We start from the raw sequence: 19,995 nt of genomic DNA, 5'->3' as shown, positions 1-19,995 counted from the left end.
CTGAAACTAAAGCCAACTCCGTGGCTCGTTGTGAAACTCGCAGACAACGTAAAAAGCCACATTTTAATAAAGACAAAGGCCCCGCTCCCACAGCATCATTTATCCTTGTCAGCGCTCGTGCCAGTTCAGGCTGATATGAAAGGGAGGTTGGAGGCCTGTAAATGAACACCACCGGCTGCACAAACACAGAAGACGAGGGAGGCGCACTTAGGCAGAAAATGAAAACATTTTAATCCATCAATCAACTCCATTTACAAAAGTATATTCCATTTTATATACATTATGTACAAGCATGTATTAACAACTTGTTTCTCTACATGGATTCAGTCATAAGGTAACTAAACAAAAGCACTGGGAGACATATCACTGGTAATTTGCAGGGATGCTGTAGTGCAAATGTGCGCAAAACAAAAAAAAAATATATATATACATATATATAGTGCTGTTGCTCTTTGAATACCTTCCTTCGTCCTTGCATCTTGTGGAGTTTTCAACTCCTCCTTCCATGACTTATAGAAAAGGCTTAAATAATAGAAACAGGAAGTAAATCATGAGAAAAACAGTGCCTCGCCGAAGTACCTTTTTTATATCTAACCACAATACAATCACAAACTTTTAAGCTTTTTTTTTTCCTATTGAAAGTTTATTTGATGGCCTTAGAGAAATGGAAGGAAAATCATACAATGTATTTAAACTTTACTAACATAAAAATGTCATGCCATCCCAATGGCGGTATCATGCTGCAGGATTTTTATTATTTCTTTCCCCCACCAGGAAAATGAAAAGGTGATTGTAGAGTTGATTGGACGCTGTCTAAAGCCAAGTACAAAGCAATTCTGAAAGAAAACTAGTTGGTAGGCGGAGGTTCAGTTTTTATCAAGATGACCGCAAACAAAGCAAGCGCTCCAATGGAATGGTCTGGATCAAAGCATATTCATGCCAAATGCATAAATGAGCCAAAGGCCAAACGTAGATCAAATCGAGACATTGTGGCAACACCTAAAAACTGTTGTTTACAGATTGCTCTCCATTCAATCTGTGAGACTGACGTTTTTTGCAAAGTCACAGTAGCTAGCATTTTAAAGCTGGTAGAGACGTTTTAGGTTTTTACTTGTAAAAAAAAAAAAAAAAAAAGCTAAAAACTTAATTATTTTCCTTCCACTTCAAATCTAAGGAAATCTTTATGTTCATAAAATATATTCACGTGATGTGATGAAAGGTTTGAGAAGGAGTGCGAATCATGAATAAATTTGCAAGGCACTATCACTGGTGGTTTTTTTTTTTTGTCATTGTTCAACAGCACTTAAAAGTACATAATTACTAAGTACCTATCAGCACAGTGTCCTTCCTTGTTATAAAGAGAGCTACTGCACATAGAGGGTGACTATAAATAGAAATTTTGAAGTTTGACGAGGATATTTGGTTCCAAAAGGCGTATCTCTGCACAGATTCATGTGGAAGGGAAGTATTTGAAGTGTCCAGAGTCCTTTATAAAGGCAAACGTTTTAAAGTGAACAATAGTCACCAAAGCTTGCCGAGTGTCCTCTAGACATTGGCCTTGAAATGAACCCGGCAATCCCACATCAGGCAGGATGAAAAGACAGCAGACGGCGAGTGCGGTTAACCGTTCTGTCCAGCAGATGGAGCCTCTCCGAGCCTGACGCTGCCCAGGAAGGTGGTGTGATTGGTCATGTTTATGAGCGTGTACTCGTGGGCTATGCGTATGGAGATCTTCTGGCCCGAGCGCAGCAGGCTCACGCCTGCCGTGTAGCAGGTGTTGAACTTGCGCTGGCCTGTCTCAATGCTGCACGTGCAGCGTAGGAACGGGCTGGAATCCACCATCAGGTCGTAGCTGGCAATGTCGGTGAAGTTGAGGTAGTACACCTGGTGAGAACAGAAAAGAGAGCCGCACAAGACTGAGAGGGGTAAGCTAAACAATTTAGGGGTTCTCTGAAAGCCTGAGCAGCAGCAGAAGCATGACTTCCAGAGCTGCACACTGAGCCACAGAGGGAAGAGAATGACTCAGACGTTAACAAAAGCAGGCAGGATTACTTTTAAGATCAGCTGCCAGCTCTTCTGACTGTAATTTTAAAGGAGTTACGTCAAGGACCGTACTCACTTCTACCTGACTATATATGAAGTAGACACCGTCCAGCAGCACCACCAGCTCTCCGGTGCGAGGGTTCATCCTGAACACGTCTTTATTGATGGACACCATCTTCCAGTTCCTGAGGACGCCTTGAGACAGATCTAAACATGTCACAACAAACACAGGGCGAGACAAACGGTCAACATAAACAACTCGTGGCTATGTTTTAACGAAAAACAGATCTTGGCACTGACAGAATATAAACCTGCTTAATGATGCTTGTGCTCCGTCTTAGGAGAAGGACTGAGGTAGCATGCGAGTCTTTCAGTCCTGACGTCAGGCCACATGGCTCTGACATTTAATGCAGGCATACATGTGTTAAATAAACATGAAACAGCAGTAAGATAACAGTTAGGCTGCTATCATTCTGCATAAAGTTAAAGTCGCAGAATCAAACATTTCTCCAGCAGGAAAATGTGCTTTCTCATTTTGCAGCAGCTCCGACATTCATCCTTCGCAATTCAACTGAGTAAGAAATAAATCTGTTTAAAGGACCAAAAATGAAACGATGAAATTTGTTTGAATATTGTCAACAATCAGTCTTCATTGGCGGCAGTCTGTGAGCGTCTCACTCCTTCACTTGGCAGCGTTCAGTCCCTCCAGGAAGTTGTGATGTCGAAACTTGACGCAAATGACCTCATCATACACAAATTCACTTCTCTGCAAATCTTTCCAAGCAATTTAACGTTTTCTGTCTTTTCTAACCAATCAACTAACCATTTTTAAACATGGTATAATATTGTCTTTTTTGGGGAAGTTATGTGCAGCGATATCGGGTATTTCCGTAAGACGACGCTATGGCAAAAATAAAGCCTAAAACAAATAACTCTGACTGCAGCTTTTTGAAAAAAGGTGCTGCAAAATCAGTAGTTTTAACCCACAACATTCACAAATAAAATCCTGGAAGGATTAAGTACTTGCCTACTCAGTCTTGCGGAAAATCTTTCATATATTTCCAAATGCATCAACAGTAGTTGTAGTTTTTCTGTTGACGCTAGTTCTGGATTCTGGCTCATCCGTACCAAAACTTGAATTTTCTTCACATTAAGTCTTTATTTTGTTGGACTTGGTTTGACACAGAAAAAACAAAATCGCTCCTCATCTTTCCAGCAAGGACCTGAAGTCTTTGGGTCACAGCTATACAACATTATCCAGCTAACCCCAGATCATGATACAGCCATCACCATGATTCACTTAGCATATTTGCCCAAGGTTTCAGTTTGTCTCCTTTAGATCGTAAAGATTCACACACAGTTTGAGAGGTTTTAGTAGGATGTGGATGTTTTTTTTTTTTGGGCAAAAGAAAAAGGCCTCTCTCATGTAAACCTATTCCTTAGTCCAGACACATGGAGAATAAATAAGTCTGTTCTCACAAGGAGCGTTCAGTGGAAATTCCTGCAGCTCCTTCAGTGCTGCGGTCAAGCAGCCTCCTTCACCAATTTCTATTGTGTAGTTTTAGTTTTAGAGAAACCCTCAGCTTTTGTAACCATTGTCCCTTTTTTCTCTCTAATAACTAAAGATTTTCTGTACTGTGCCAAGATATATTACTGTGGATTCTTACACTCTTGTCCTCACCAAAATCTTTGTACAATGAGATTCTTTGTAATCTTTCTGCAACGAATGCCTTTAGCTAGAGGTTGTAAATCAACAAATGCCAGGGAATTCCTACTATAACAGGTCGACTTCATTTTGGTTTAGTTAGATTAGGTTATTTGACTGTAATTGATTTTAGGTATGTGACAAAGAAAACTAAATGCTGAAAGCCAAATGGAAATGTGCTTCAGCTAACTATCAGGTAAAAGATGGGCATTTTGCAGTTTTTCCTTCTTAGTTAATTGGAACGCACTATATGGCCTGACATGTGTAAAAAAAACGAAATTATTTATCATGGCTACATATTGTCTTACATAGCACAAGCTTTACATTTTAACAGGGACTTGTAGATGGTTCTGCATTTTGACATAAAGACTATAATCCCCTCAGATTGCTGGATCTCTCGAGCGAGCCATCAAAGGCGTGCCAACAATCTAAAGAAATGTCATTTGTTTTCTTGCAGTTCCAGTGTTTGGCAGGCCCGTCTGTTTGGTATAACCCCAAATTTGTGTGTTTGACAAACAGCAGTGACAGGGATAATTCGTGCTTATTGCTTCGTGTCAAACACACTAGTATATTTCTGAGTGAGCATAAGCAAGGCACCCACCTTCCCTCACTTGGATTGTTGTTTCTTGTCCTTGTAAGTGAACCACTGCCGGCTGGAAAACAAAGAACCCCAGGTGAATAATTCGCAAGGGGGCAGGCAGGCCCTCTCATTGACAAATATTTGTAGAATGAGATTTAATTCAATGAAGGGTGTACTCTTACCTGGAATTTCTTTGACTTATCAGAAACCCCTGCAACAATAAAAGACAGACATGATTTTTTTTTCTTTTTTTGAAATCCTGCAGTTCAATGCTGGAGAGAAACAAAAGGAGGAGCGGTGATTAAACAAAACAAACACTGACATAGTTTAAGGATAAATCACTGCTATTCTGCACAATGTTTGACAACCTGAATCAGACAGCCTCACAGTGGAGGCAATGAGTTAATCAATTTTGACAACTTGAGCCCCCTTCTAGTGTGGGAAAGCGGCGATGTGCCGGAGGAAAACTGTAATCTAGGTGGAAAATCTCTGAGCTCCGTTTTCTCGGTTATCTCAACGCATGTTGCGGAGTCTTGTACCTGCCGGACCTTGAGGGCCTGGAGGTCCCTGTGGCCCAGGGGGTCCGGGAGGTCCTACGGGCCCCACAACGTTGCTTCCTGGAATACCGGGGATCCCTGGGATGCCCGGCGGGCCCTGTGGCCCTGGGGGGCCCGGGAGGCCAGGCGGTCCAGGCCTTTTCTTCGCTGTAGAAAGAGAAAGACAATAAAGTTACTGTTGTTGGACTCTAATCAGGAACTTTACCCCGCATGACCTTCAGAGATGTGGTCATATGAAGACAGGCCAGAGCCACGAAGGTTTTGATGGAAAGCACAAAACAAAATATACGCAAGTATGTTCATATTCCAAATACTCCATTTTGTCTCATTACAACCACAAACCTCACTGTATGTACTAGGATTTTTATGTGATAGGTCAACGCAAACTTCTGTTTATTTGCAAGTGAAAAAAAGATGCATATTTTATTAAATGTTTTTTTTTTAAACATTTAATAAAATAACTTCAAAGTGAATAAAGTTAAAAGTTCAAGTCTAATTGTGGACATGCCAAATCACTCAAATTCAGTCAGACTTTATGGAGAGAGAGTGGTGATGTTAATTGTCCTGTCTTGCCAGATTTTTTAAATAAGTTTCATTGTGGGTATGGAGCATTGGGGTCTAGGTTTTCTGCCACACAGACTTTGGCATGTAGGGCAAAAAGTTCACCCTTGTTCTCATTTGGCTAAAACGTCTTCTGCATGTTTATTTTAAGTTTGAACGTGGCCTTTCTTAATTCTATGCATTTATTTTTGTATGTGTCAAAGGAAAAGCTTGACTTCTTATTGCTTTCTTTCAACAACTGCTTTTATCTTGCCACTCTTCCACAAAGGCCAGAAGTGTGGCCTGCATAACTAAAAGTGGTTCTGTTGACAGATCCGCCCACCTGAGCTGTGGATGTCTGCAGCTCTTTCAGAGTTACCATGGTGACAGTTTCTCAGATTTCCAGGCCTTTCGTTTTATCGTGACGGCCTTTTTAATGTTACATCTGCAGTTGTCCAAAGCTCTTTCCATTTTTTATGAAGAATTAGTCCAGTGAGATGCTAAGAGCTGGGGATAACGCCTGTTTTAAACCTGCTGGAACCACTTCAAAAATCCAAATCTGACCCATTTATGACCCCAGAAGTCATCAGAGAGCAGCTCTCTTTATACTACTTTTAAGTGACATATGTGTAGACTATTTACCAGTAAGATGACTAATTGGTTGCACTGGATTTATTTAATAGTATCAGAGGAAAGATTGCTGAAAACGAATGCATCCCACATATTTCAGACATTTGTGTGAAAAAGTTTGAAATAATCTAGTTTTCCCATCTAATTTTATACTACTTTGTGTTTGTCTAATAGACATCTTGCAAAGCACAGTACCAATTGTAATTAGGCAATTCAAGCTGCAGTCTTCTCAACAACAAAAAAAGCAGACAAATACCTTTTTTCCTCTCTTTCCTCTTCTCCCTTCCATTTGATTCTGAAATAGTAAAAAGAATAGCAGCATGATTATTCCTGAAATAGTTTCAAGAATAATCACCATCTTGGATGGCATCCCGAGCGTCCACCTCGTTCCACGCAGGTCTCCTATAATCAGCTTTACCAGATTCAGACGGTGCGCGCCGTCAGTCTGCGGTATCTCGTAGTGTAGTAATTTGTAAGTGCGGTTTCACCTCCTCTGTATGAACAAGTGCCTTAAGCATTCGCAGGCAGTGGAACTGGAGAAGATCATTAGAGAGATACTTAATCCTGCCAAAATCCTTTTTCTTTGAATTAGACCCAGATGGAGAGCACAGATGAAAGTGTGTGTACATGTGTGCGTGTGTTTGTCAAAGCATATATTCACCACCGGCAAACCTCCCCCCCATACCCCCCCCCCCCCCACACACACACACACACCCGTACGCTGTTGTGTGTTGTGTGTGTGGGGATGTTCGCTGGGGCATCAATGTCACTACTCCGGAGTTAAAATGCGCGCGCGTACATATATGCTCAGCTGAGGAATCCTTTCAAAAAGCCTTTTTGTGCATGTTTACCATGTCATTAGAACTACAAAGGCCATTTAACCTTAAAACCTCACAGTTTGAGTCCCCCCTCAAACATATGGGCCGGCGTTTCTCCCCTGGCTAAATGACTGGATGCATCCGCGTAGATTTCTCTTAACGAGCAGCCCTATCTGGAATCTGGTGCCCGTTAGAGGAGCGCTGCAGACACACACACACACACACACACACGTGAAAAAAAAAAAAGAAAAGAAAAAGAAAAAGGACACGCATACATAAATGCACACAAAACAGCACACATCTAAGGCTGAGATTACAAAAGCCTTTGTCTGTGCGCTCGGCGTAGAGGAAAGACCTGGGAATGATTAGTGTTTAGAGGCTTGGGACGTTACTGATTTATGTAGAAACTCTCAAAGGTGAGTTTTTTCTTCTAATTTAAACACAATCACTAAATTCCCCCGCCGCCACCACACCCCAAGTATTCAGTGTCACGCCACAGACGCTGGAATGCCTTGTGATCATGGTGCACTTGTTGCACTCAGACATGAAACATCAAAGTCTTTGCTCTTTTTTTATCTTTTTTTTTATTTGCATAGCTCAGATTCTAAACAAAAGCTAATTCAGACATATTGGCCATGTGGGTTTTTTGTCCTTCAATGGAGTTATTAGTTTACATACATCAGTTTAAAATAATGAAAGCCATCAACACTGCTGATTATTATTCTAATATTCAGATGTGCGATGATAGGTGCGAACGACATTTTAGAGACTGTGTTATTTTGAGACTGAGGAAAATCGAGAGGATTTCACTGTCTGTTTCGAATTGGTGCAACCCTCCCGAAGCCCTTGTTGTCCTCGCTTGCTATCCAAGTATTAATCAATCCCATTTCACTTAATGCTTTTGCTGTAAAAGCACAGCCAAATGATGTGGTAGTGTCGCTTTGTAAAGTTAGCACAAAGAAGTAAAAAAAAAAAAAAGCTAAAATAATTTATTCCACAGAGAAGTGAGGAGCTAAGAACATCCAGTTTTCAGGATTTAGGAGCCGTAATCCCAACATGAGCCCTTTATTTACACAGTAACCGAACCCTGTTACTACAGAAACAATTGCTCAAAAGTCAAGTCAGCAGGTGCAATGTAGTCAACAAGAGTGGACTAATCCAGAGGACAGCATCTGCTGGTTGTGAAAGGATTTGACTGGTAATCAGAAGTTCAAGTATTACAAAAAAAAACAAAACAAAAACTCAAACCCATTATTTTTCTATTCAATAAAAAAAACATAAGAACTCCTAACATTTGTTTTGTGACATCATCCCTACATTCTGATGCACTTATTTTGAGTTTCCCAAAAATGAGGTAAAAGCTGGAGACACCTTGAGGCTTATATTTCATTCATTTTCTGCTGGATTCAAAACTGTTACTCTTACAAGCAACATACAGCACTTGGTGCTTGTCACTGTCCAAGATAGGGATGCATAATTTGGAAAGTTTAGATCTGGAACCATTCCAAGATAATTAACCCTGGAGGCTGGCCCTTAAAACGGCAGTGTATGTGTATGTATATATATGTATGTATATATATATATATATATATATATATATATATATATATATATATATATACATGTGTGTAGCATTTTACATATTTGTTAAAACTATCATTATGTTCTGAAAGCATAATGAGCTTCTCTAACTTCTCTCTACGCAGAGAAGGGAGAGCGCTGTCAAGTTCACAAATAAGCTGCTCCGTCAGAAATAAAACAAAACAATCACAGTCAGGTGCAGGATTTTAGTGAGATCAATAATCCTTGTGTACGTGCTGCTCACACCCTCCCGCTTTCTCCCTGCTGTGCTACAGCTTCTTCTCGTCAGCAGAGTCTGTCATGAATGCTCAGGTTAGCAAGCATGGCCACTGCTTGAAAAGAGATTTTAAATATAGGTCGAGGAAAGTACGTTCTGGCACAACGTTGACTAAAACAACCAGACTTAATGCCATTAATCTTGAGAAAATTAATGTTATTCAAGTCAAATGCACATGGCATACTGCGTATTGTTGGGGTTTAGGGCCATGCCCCTCGTCGGCACGTTTCTTCTTCACATAGACACAGTTTTAGAAACTTGTACAACAGATGCCACAATTGTGACCACACTTGAGCAAAAAACAAAAACAAAACAAAACTATCCATTAAAAAGTCTGAATGGGCTCTCCCCAGTTATCCAGACTTGAAAAATGTTACTGACATTCCTATTTTATTCTTTCTTCAACAAAAGAACTGAATGAGCAGTAAAATAATTCAATTTTGATCAAGTTTTGCAAATAAATAAGTCTGTGTAAACCTTTTTTAAATGGCATTATTTTGCATGGATCTTTGCCGATGACAAGCGATACATTTATGTTTATGTTGGCCAACAACAGGGGTAAGATTACATTGCATAAAATTGGCCACAGTTTTCATTTAATTCCACCAACGTTCCAATTTGAAATTATTTCCAAATGTTCATGGATCATCTTCCCATGGAAATTTACTGTAAACATCCCTCCTATTTGCAAAATTAGTGCTATAAATATCTTTGGAAGGTCAGACCTCAAAGTAAATTGGAAATTGTTATCAACCAGGGAAAAGTCTAATTGGTGCACCTCTAGTAGTTAATCTACAGGTGGAAAATGACAAGGTGGGAAACACAGCATCCGATTACAGCTTCTTTGTAAGGGTGTGGATGAATTAAAAAACAAAACAAAACGCCTCACACCTGTTTCTGCTTCCCTGCCAGGACTCCTTTTTGCTCGTCGTGTTCTTCCTCTGCTGTCTTTTGTGCCATGGAAGTCGTCGTTTCTGTAGAGGAACCTCTCCTGAAGGGGACACAAAGGTGGTGAGGGAAAGTTTAAGAGTGGAAAATCGCCCAGAACTCAAAACGTGCAACAAGCGTCGAACAAAAGAGCCCTGAATCGAACAGCTGTGAATATCAATAGCAGCAATGCCATCTGGGATGAAGCATCTGAAGTAAACAGAAAATAAAGGAAAAACAATCCAAGGTTTTGAGAGGGAAACACACGTTACAAGTATTGATTCTATTCTTGGCATATAATGTTTGCACAGAAACAACTTGGGGCATTTAAAAAGACGTGGGCCGAGACAGTCACTTGTGGCCAAGTCATTGTCTGTCCCGGTACGGGCGGTAATTTATCCCGTAACCCGAGTCGTTTCTGTCTGTATCTGAACTCGTCACCTGGCCACGGACGCTCTAAAATTCACCTTTTTTTTTCTTCTCTTTTTCAACACAAAAGGAGGACATGAGGTGGGGTTAATTCGAGAGCAACACCTATTCATATGCACCTGGTCCCAGCCTATTCACTGGTGACATGAATAACCAAAATAATAATAAAAAAATAGTCCAAGAAACAGATCTGGTGTGGCTGATTTAAGATCCGTAAATCAATTTTCCCACTGCTGTCATTTTATATGACCTACATATTGGTGTGCTGATCAGTGTCAGACTGCCCTGAAACCTGGCACCAAAAACATCCAAACCACCATACAGACTTTCTTTTATCATATCCTACAATGTGTACATATATTTCTTTTCATGTGCTGCATCAGACATGCCCTTTATTTCCACCTGTGCAATATTTAATGTTTGAATTTCACATGTCAGATCGGCAAAAGTAGGACATATTTGTCAAATAACAAGAAAATTATACATCATTTTGTTATTTCCTTATAATATTAGTGTTGTATACTATATCACAATTATTTTGTTAGTGAAATATTAATCTCACAATGGGGGGCTGAAGGTCACAGTGAATGAAGAACAACTGAAAACAAGGGGATTGACAAAAATGTGGATTTGTTAACTTAAAAACTAAATAAAAAATTCACCAATAATATTTTCCAAAATTGTGCGACCATATTCAAATATGGCATTCAATTTTTGACATGTGATCACAAAGAAAATATTTAAGTATTGCTCATTATACATGTAGAATATTTTAGAAATTATAAGCAGCTTTTATATGCGTTTTTGCCATTTCACGGTTTTACTTGCTATTTGTTAGGCTACAATATAAAATCCTCGTAAAATACATTGAGGTTTGCATCTTTTAAGATATTATATTATATTTCTAAAAGTTCAGTCACGAAGCCCCAACAACCCGATATCGCCCCCTTCTGAAGCAACGTGAACTCCCAGTACCTCCCCAGTGAGGTTTTAAACCAAAACCACTGACAGACCATGAGAAGACAGACACAAGAAGTTATGTTTCTAGTTTTCTGTACCTTATATCAGATGTGGGAACACCCACCCTCCAGAATGCCTTCCCTGAAGCGAGCGATGAGCTGAATCATGTCGAACACCTCCCCAGCCGGCTCAGAGTGCAGTTAACATCTACGTCCCTGACCAGCTGCCAGCTATGTCTGACCTTACGAGGCCCGGGAAATCCAGAGCCGATGAACGAGCGCAAGTTGGAACAGTTTACGGACACACAGCCGCTCCAGATGTTCCTGGGAGCAGAAAGGTTCGCTGTTCATTTGGCGTGCAGGTGCCTCCACATCTCCTCTCCAGCTGTTGGTGTGTAAAAGAACGAGGGGGGCGGGGGGATCTCAAAAGTATTCTTGGTGTGTATGTTCAGCCATATGGCTTTACACTTTCGTCTGTTCTGACAGCCAAACATGATCTCGCAGCCAATTTCTGGCCTGAGATTAAGGCCCCGGCAGAACGACGAAAGACAAACAAGCAGTCTGCGAGGCTACTACCAAACTGGTGCAGCTGACAGATGAAGGCAAAAGAGCGGGGGAAAAAAAATAAATTTTAAACTAAAAGCTCCCATTAAAGTACCATGCGGAATGGTTTCACACTCTCACTTGCTTGGTTTCACATCATTACAACATTTGCAGCCTTCATCATCTTCAAAGGCATGCCGAGTTACAGTAAATCAGGATGACAACGTGTTGGTATGTATGCCAAGTGCCAACTATTGAGTAAACCATTCTTTTTCGGCACAAAGGGAAAATGCAATTAATTAGAGGGCTTTCAAATCTTCAAAGTGAGGGGGGTTGCTGTTGCAAGCCGTGGATGCGATTCCCTGTTGCTTCGTGAGGATATGACGAAAATTCAGTCACCCCAGGCTGTGTAATTTTGCTATTACAGGAGGGCTCCTTTTGCTTTAATTAGCACCCCTCCAAAAGCTTGTATGCTTGCTAGCACTTTTAAACATCAAATTCCCTACATATTTCTGATGACTAAAGACGACAAATAGATTCTCCTTTCTATTTTACTGCACTAAATATCCATCCTGGTTGCGGCATAGACGTGTGAAACCCAATAGCGCTTAAGAATGTGAGGTTACAAAGTTGAGGAGGTGAAACCGAGGGCTGGTGGCTGATGTTGCATGTCGGGTGCCCATCACCGCTGTGCAGGCATTACTAACCCCAGTGGCATGCATCCTCCCGAGAGCCGACGGCTCGTGATACTCCTGTGATTCAAGCGATCAAATTCGACGATGACAGCGTGTTTTCTTTTAAAACACCACACACACAAAAAGGGCGGCCTCCCCGTCTTAACCGCTTCTCTCTGGGCGAGCCATGTGTTTTAAACCATAACCCGGGTAATTCAATAACGGTACGCATACACTATGAAGTTCAACCTGAGGGAGATGTAGCCTGTCAGCAGCCAGTCATCCCTCGGACTGTTGCAACACTTGCTGGCGGAGAGATTCCTCACTTGAACGCGTCGAGAATTTATTAATTTTGGTTGATGTTTGCGACGACTCTGGACTCAATCTGTCTGCGCCATCTGCCTGTCAGGACGACTCAGGCTGTGCGCGCTTATGTGTTTGCATCCTCACATTGCCGATGTTTTAACCTCCTATTGGGCTTTTTACGACAGTTCATTTATTTACGCATGATATCCGGGTGAACAATCACAATACTTCCCGTTTTAACTATCGGCAGCAAATTACAATCAAAGAGGGTCACGACCCACCTGGTGCCTCAACGTTGTACACGAGTGAGGACTTTTGAGTTTGATTCCCATCAAACTGGGTTTTTTTTTTTTTTTTTTTAATAGCCATTAACCAGACTCCAGATGTTTCAGCATGTGCTCTCTGAGACTTTGAAGGCACAGATCAGAGCACAGAATTATTTCATACAACAGAAGGCCCAAGAAGAAAACATGAGCCGAGGTAACACGATCAAATAATCCTTAGATCACACTTTAATACATTTTTCTCGCTGATGTCAGGTGGATAAAGGCACAACATGCTCAACCCCCACATCTCGTTGCCATCATAGATATTTGCGCCATACACACCTGGACGGAGGTTGTTTTATTTTTACTGTTGGGAACTGAGCAGATCTGCAAAACAGCTGGAATTTACTGCCTTGCTCAAGGGCATTACCAACAGCGAGGTGGAGGTGAGGACTGTTAAGATCACTTCCCAGACCCAGATCATAAATCGCCAGCTCATCTGCTTGGATTAAGAGAGCAACTGGAAGGATTTGGTGAAACTGTGAAGTTTTTAAGTGGTTCTTAAGTTCTACCTGCATTCCGGAAACGGCTGCTTAGTTTTATGATTGTTTCTAAGAAAATCTTAAAGATCTAAGCACCGCCATTCTTGTTAATGATTAAGATGAATATTTTTCACTGACATAGAAAACTAAAGTCTGCTGGATGTGATTTTCATTTATCACCATCAGATCCATTTCTGCTTATACACACAAGATTTTTGATCTCTAATAACCATTATTGGCTGCTTTCTTCTGATTGGATTTCATCTTCTGGTTTACTATCAAGGCTGACTGAGATAAGTCAAAACATCTACGGTACTCTAAGAGAAGTATTTATATAGAAATGTCAAGCAAATATGCAATAGGTTATAGCCGACAAATATGCAATAAAGTGTGAATATTAGCCCTTATAAACAATGTCTTCACTTCAAAGAAATGCTCCTTTACCAACTTGAACCCACACAATGCCATTTCTTTCCTTTTTAGCTACCAGTTTGTGGCGGTGTACAAACCAATTCCTCTCTGAAGTATTCAAACAATACAATATTCAAATTGTCTTTTGTCCTTTCTTGCTGCTTCCAAACAAACCAAAGTAAGCAATTAATGTTCTTAAACTTTTATAATTTTTCTTCTATCACTACCCGAGTATCTTTTGATTAATTTTACGGATAACTAATTCTAAAAAATTTATTCTACATTCTAGAAAATGACCTAAAATCATCTGCTCTCTAAGTGGGTATGAAACCTTCTTTTAAGACGAGGTATAAATTGGTAAATAAACATTACTTGAGGCACAGCTAGATTTCCTACAGAACTTCTCCTGAGTACAAAATGTTTTAAACTTCAAAGGTTATCAATTGTCCAAGGAGCGAAGTGACCTGGATCCAAATATTTTTTCTTTATGGTTCAGCATTTTCATGGGTTATGGAGACAAACGCAGCTAATATCTATCCATCGTTTTCTATAGCCACCTTTTCTATCAGGGCCACGGGGGTGGTTAGCGGTCGGGTACACCACGGAGGGGCCGCTGGTTCATTACAAGGCATAACTACTATTAGCTATTGTACAATTTAATTCACTTATGTACTGTTTTAAAGCAGACATCTACTTTTATGAAATATGTCGCACGGAATGTCCATTGGCGTCACTTGGTAGATGGCTCCATCTAACTCCAGAAGAAGTCTGCTCAAAAAATGTCCAAAACTACAAAAAGTGAGAAACGTTGTAGGGTCAACATGGAGTTCTAGTCATTTTGTCCCTTCTCTACTTCTATGTTTGTAGTTTGGTCATACCTGACTTGTTGGTTGACTGCTCGACATTTCTATATAAACCTAGCGTTGAGTTGAGTTGTATCTATATTGACGCAAGTTAATATAGATACAACATAATCTAAGATAAGATAAAATAAGAAACTGTCTTTTTTGTGGGTGTTACAGAGTTAAAAGTATTCTAAAGTACTTTAAAAAAATACAAGATTATCTACTCAAGGTGTGTCTTATGCAAAGTTAATTATGTGAGCTCATTTAGAGTCCTTTTGGTCTGATACTGGGTCGTTATCTGTCATATTGCACATGAGGAACCAGAACCGAAATCAAAAAGGGATAACAGTTAACCTAGGTTTTCAGAATGCAATATGCAATAAAATCAAATTATGGGTGGAATATGAACATTTATTGGCAATTTATCATTATAATTATTGGAAGAACCTGTTCACAAAGTATGTAAGTGCAAAATGGTTTAGTTATAGAGACAAAAAGGCAATGTACATATGTGAAATAGGGGTATGAAATGGTAAAGAGGTAAACTGACTAGAGTAACACTTGCATAAAAAGGCAGCGCTAACCCATTTCTGTTTTATCTGTTGACACCTACAGTAACAGTGGGATGTCAAGCAATCATTCTCTTCTCAGATGGACACTAGAAACTGCCAAACTAGAAACAGCTTTTTTTTTTCTTTGAAATTCTTTTGGATGCACTTGTTCATAGAAGCAAAATGGGTTTGTTTCGCCAAGAAACTCTGCAGAAACCGATCAAATAAAAAAAAAGTCGTTTTACCATGATGAAGACATCCATATCGCCCGTCTTTCTCAAAACATAGGTTATACTCACAAAAAACCAAATCCAGGTTACACATGCTGTGAAGGACAGTTGAGCACCACTTGTTTTATGTTTGCCACATCAGATGTGTGCTGATTGTTCTGGTACACTTGTCTGTATACCTGTACATCACATGAAATTTCAACCATTCCCGCTGAGGGGGCCTTTGATGAAGACACGTGTGAAGATTCCAATAAACATTTTTTAACTCTACAAGAGAGATTCTTCAAAGGAACGGACTTGGGGGGGGAAAAAAAAAGGCCAACAAGTGCGGCCTCAATGCCACATGCTCCTGTTTCTCCAACTATGTAAACTGTGGGACGTGTAATCAGAGTTGTTTAATGCAGACATCTGGCACGGACAGCATCACAGCACTGTTAAATATTTACAGCTGGGCTACAGTCTTTCACCTCATGAAGCATCACCATCTGGGCCGAATACCAGGCCCGTCTCACTCGGCTACAACAAGGGAAACAACTACTATCTGAAATAAGCCAACCAAAGACACGGCTAAATAAATATCCCGAGCTTGTGAGAGAAAAATGTTACGGAGAAATCCCAGTACAAACGATGGATCTCATTAATGTTCCCTCCAGAGGAATAGATGTGTTTGCACTGGAAAACTTAAATTCCTCGGGGTGACAGCTACAGTTCCTGGCCAATGTCCCACACAGAGGATCGTTTTCTCCAGCACAGAGCTTACACAACCGCTGACAAATGAGCAGGAGTGATACAGCAACCTAAAGTTGAGCGGTACAACTTGGTACTTTTCGTGCTGATCAAATTAGGGAGTGGAGTAGTCAGAGGAGGGGGAGGCTGTTTGCCAAAGCCACAGACAACACAATGAGTGTTCAATCAAGCCGCTAACAAAAGGGAAAACACATGTGAGACGGAGACTGGCTCTGCTCCAAGTACCAAGTGCCCCATCTAAGTCCTGATGAATTTACATCAGCCTTTGGGGCTTTGCACCTGCTGGTGATTCAGTTAATGTGCAGTCCACCTGCTCCAGCACACTCACTGACCCCCCTGTGCGTTTCCAGCTGGGCGAAACTCTGAGCATCTAACTCTTTCTCTGTTTTTAGAAGGGGGGAAAAAAAGGACGACAAACTGGAATAATTAATAAATTGTATGAGTTCATTCCAATATGTTCTCCAACGGGAGATGCTTTATTGAGGCAGGGCACATGGGTTTACCTGATGGATGGAAAGATGAGGAAATCAAATATTTCTCTCAACATACATCTCCCTGGGAACTGGGTTTAAACAAGCTGGTGACGGGATTCTGCACATGAAGTTGGCCAGTAAAACATGCCAAGGACAGAACACAGACACACAACCTGACACCCTGACACAGAAACAGGAGCAATCAACCAGCCTCCGACAGAAGAAGCGCGCTGAATCTCATCGCAGGTTTTCTTTTTTACCTCTCGATCCTCTTCGCTGTGCCTGCTGCCGGTGTCCATTCGCGGGTGGCCGGGCGGCAGAACCCCCACCGGGTCATCCAGGTCAACTCCGGCGCGTGTCACCACAGAGTCCCGCTTCTGGTGGGTAATTTCCCTTTTCACCTCGGAGCGCAGGTCCAAATAGCAGACCAGGGTGACTGCGTGTAGGGTGAGCGACAGCAGGAATAATCCCAGAAAGACAGCGCTGCCGCTCCGACCCCTGCACTTCTTGCCGCACATGCAGGGAGCCCCCCTGGGCATCACCGTGTCCGGGAAGTCGTCGGCGGGTGAAGCGTCATCGCATGCCATTATCGGAGGGAGCGCGGGTCATATGCTCCTTATCTCGGCATAATCAGCTCGACTTGTGGCGCGTCGAGCCGGGGCTATTCATTTACGTGAAGGCTCATAGGTGCAGCAACAGCAGGTCGGCTGCAAACTTCTCCCAGGATCTGTAGTAACAATGGATGTCCCGCCCAGCTCGGCTGTGATTGGTCCAGAGCGCTGACTAATCCAGACAGTCCGGGACAGAGGTTGGGCGCTGGATTCAAAAGGGCCAGTGGTTGAGCGACACCCAATGGGCAATAGTAGGTACTACAACACGTGTAGACGGAACGCTGCGAGAGAAAATTTAAAAAGTAAAGGAAAAAACAAAAAGAACACCTGGATTTAACTAAGCCAGAGGTTCTCCGGATTTCGTTTTAAGGGGAACCACCTTGGTAAAAGCTAACTTTCACGCACAAATATATATAATGAAAGAAAACTAAAAAGAAATTCTCATAAAAAAAAAGAAATATAACATTGAAGAAAGCCCTTTCTCTGCTTCTTTGCTTTCTTGGATGTAACCCCCCCGCCCCCCCCCCCCCCACACACACACACACAAAAAAACAATTTTACGATAGAACCACAATCTTCACAGACTAAAGATTAGTCTAGGCTGCCATATTATATTATACTAATTGCAGGAACACATAGATATCACTAAGCAATGGCTTACTCACGTTGCTGAATTGTAGTCATTTAGTGCAAAGAGTACTCTCATGACTGGTCTTATTTTGGATTTCCAATTTTTTCATTGAAAAAAAAATCGTAATATTCCTAGAAAGGCGGAATACTGTGAAGGAAAGTCACATGTTTCTCAAAACCTCAAAACCCAAAATGGCTGCCCTGCATGAACAAAAGTGGAGAAGAACAAAAAAAAGACAATTTATTTTTCTGATTATTTGTAGCTCTTTAAGCTATTAATTCTTTAGAGAATGGGGTGCTACAGTATTTTAAAGCACAAATCAGAAAAATACATCTTTTTAGTTTATCCTGGTGACATTTCAACCAGCAAATCACACTGGTTTTCAAACTTTTAAGTGCAATACAATTATCTTTGATGTTGTTCTCAATTAGGAGGCAAGTAAAGCACAACAACTGATCTTCCACACAGAAGATGGAAGTACAGTAGGAAGGGGAGAACCACCAATGAGCTTCCTGTGTAAAACAAAATCTAAGAACATGCAAAGTGAGGGTTCTCAAACTACGGTACATGCACAACTGGCAATACTATACCAGCCTTTAATGGAGCATTTGGTATGAACAACTTACAAGTTTAATATGAAGCATATTATTTACCATGAACTAAGCTAAGACGTAGAGCCAATAAGCTTAGACATAAGAGTGAGCTCTTCAGGCACACAGATATCTGGTGCAGCAAAACAAAAGACTCGTAAAAGACATCCTGTGCAGGACATTTGAGAACCACTACAGTAACTGAATACTGAAGTGGTCAACAATGAACTGGAAACAACTGCTAACAATCTTTTAAGGCTGTGTTTCATTTACGTAATTGTCAAAATACCATTACAACTAACAACACAACTCAGCATATCCATCCATCCATCCATCCATCCATTTTCTATACACCCTTTATCCCTAATGGAGTCAGGAGGGTTGCTGGTTCCAATCCCCAGCTACGTTTCGGGCGAGAGGCGGGGTTCACCCTGGACAGGTTGCTAGTCTGTCGCCGCAACTCAGCATATCCAGAATGATAACTGCAGCTATCATTACCCATAAAAAAAAATATGAAGCACATGTTGGATTTTGAGGACGACTTTTAGATCAGAGTAAATATCTAATAAAATAGTAGGGTAAAAATAAACAAAACAACATTCACTTAAACAGTCATAATATTGTTGGTTTACAACCACTCTAACATATAGAAGGGTTAATATTTTTCTGCTTTATTTATGAGGCAGTTATTCTGAAAACAGTTTATTTTGTTCTCATGACGTGTTTCACATAGGAAGATCATTACCTGCTCATTGCTTTCTGTCTCATATTCCTGTGTAAAAAAAAAAAAAAATCAGCAGCATCTGTATAAATATCAACTCAATGCACAAATGAGGTTGGGTTAAATGTGTGTGAAAACCATTCGCATAGACCACCGGCCATTTTGAGACATGATTTGTTTTTGGTTAACAAGGCTAACTATTTAGCTTGTTTTGATTGTCTCTTTTGGTACTACATATTGGAACCTCACTTCAAAAATCCTGAACTATTTATTTTAACAGGAAACTCTTTGGAAAGACAGGATTTGTAATGTTGTATAATATGAAGAGTTATTTTCACTCATTCAATAGAGGTCACATTGTCAACTCTAATCCTAACAAGAATGTGAGGGTTTTCTTAAACAAGATCTTAGCAGCGGTCTGACTTTCTCATCATGTATTAAACAACTTGACAGAAAACAAAAAGAAAACCCTCTTTGCCACCCTGGAAGGAAACATTGTGATATTGAATGCTTTAATCTTAGACAACAGTCACAGTCATTGTTTGCTGTTATGTGTGGTCCAGCACAGTATTAGTGAACATGTAGGTGGTTGTTGTACACTGTGTGGTACCTTGAGGCTGGAAAATACATTTCATGACATTTTTTTGGTGACGTAAGCATGAACAGAGATGGGTGGTCACTGATGTAATGCATAATGTTTATACATGTGTTTTAGGAGTCCGGGCATGCTATTTTTCACCAGTGGACTTTGTTTGGCATTGTGGTTTTTCATGTTTGTGGCAGCTCATGGACTGGTGTTCCTCTGTAA

At 40.7% G+C, this 19,995-nt stretch overlaps 1 protein-coding gene across 4 annotated transcripts; it reads right to left on the bottom strand.

The window, feature by feature from the left end:
- Positions 1-207: 207 nt before the first annotated feature.
- On the bottom strand, positions 208-17,439 carry LOC122837159 (ectodysplasin-A-like). Of its 4 annotated transcripts, none has more exons than XM_044127306.1 (8): positions 16,895-17,439; positions 9,623-9,722; positions 6,312-6,350; positions 4,868-5,032; positions 4,511-4,539; positions 4,350-4,401; positions 2,120-2,250; positions 208-1,884 (listed from the first exon to the last, which is right to left on the bottom strand). In XM_044127306.1, the coding sequence occupies exons 1-8, from the start codon at positions 17,219-17,221 to the stop codon at positions 1,621-1,623; spliced, it is 1,107 nt and encodes a 368-aa protein (XP_043983241.1). In that variant the 5' UTR covers positions 17,222-17,439; the 3' UTR covers positions 208-1,620. The 4 variants fall into 4 exon arrangements, with proteins under 4 accessions (XP_043983241.1, XP_043983242.1, XP_043983243.1 ...); XM_044127307.1 differs by having other exon boundaries at positions 2,126-2,250; XM_044127308.1 differs by having other exon boundaries at positions 4,877-5,032.
- Between the last annotated feature and the right edge of the window lie 2,556 nt (positions 17,440-19,995).

The sequence above is a fragment of the Gambusia affinis genome, linkage group LG09 (genome assembly GCF_019740435.1).
Source record: "Gambusia affinis linkage group LG09, SWU_Gaff_1.0, whole genome shotgun sequence".
Classification (NCBI taxonomy): Eukaryota; Metazoa; Chordata; class Actinopteri; order Cyprinodontiformes; family Poeciliidae; genus Gambusia; species Gambusia affinis.
This window is presented reverse-complemented; position numbering and strand designations above follow the sequence as displayed.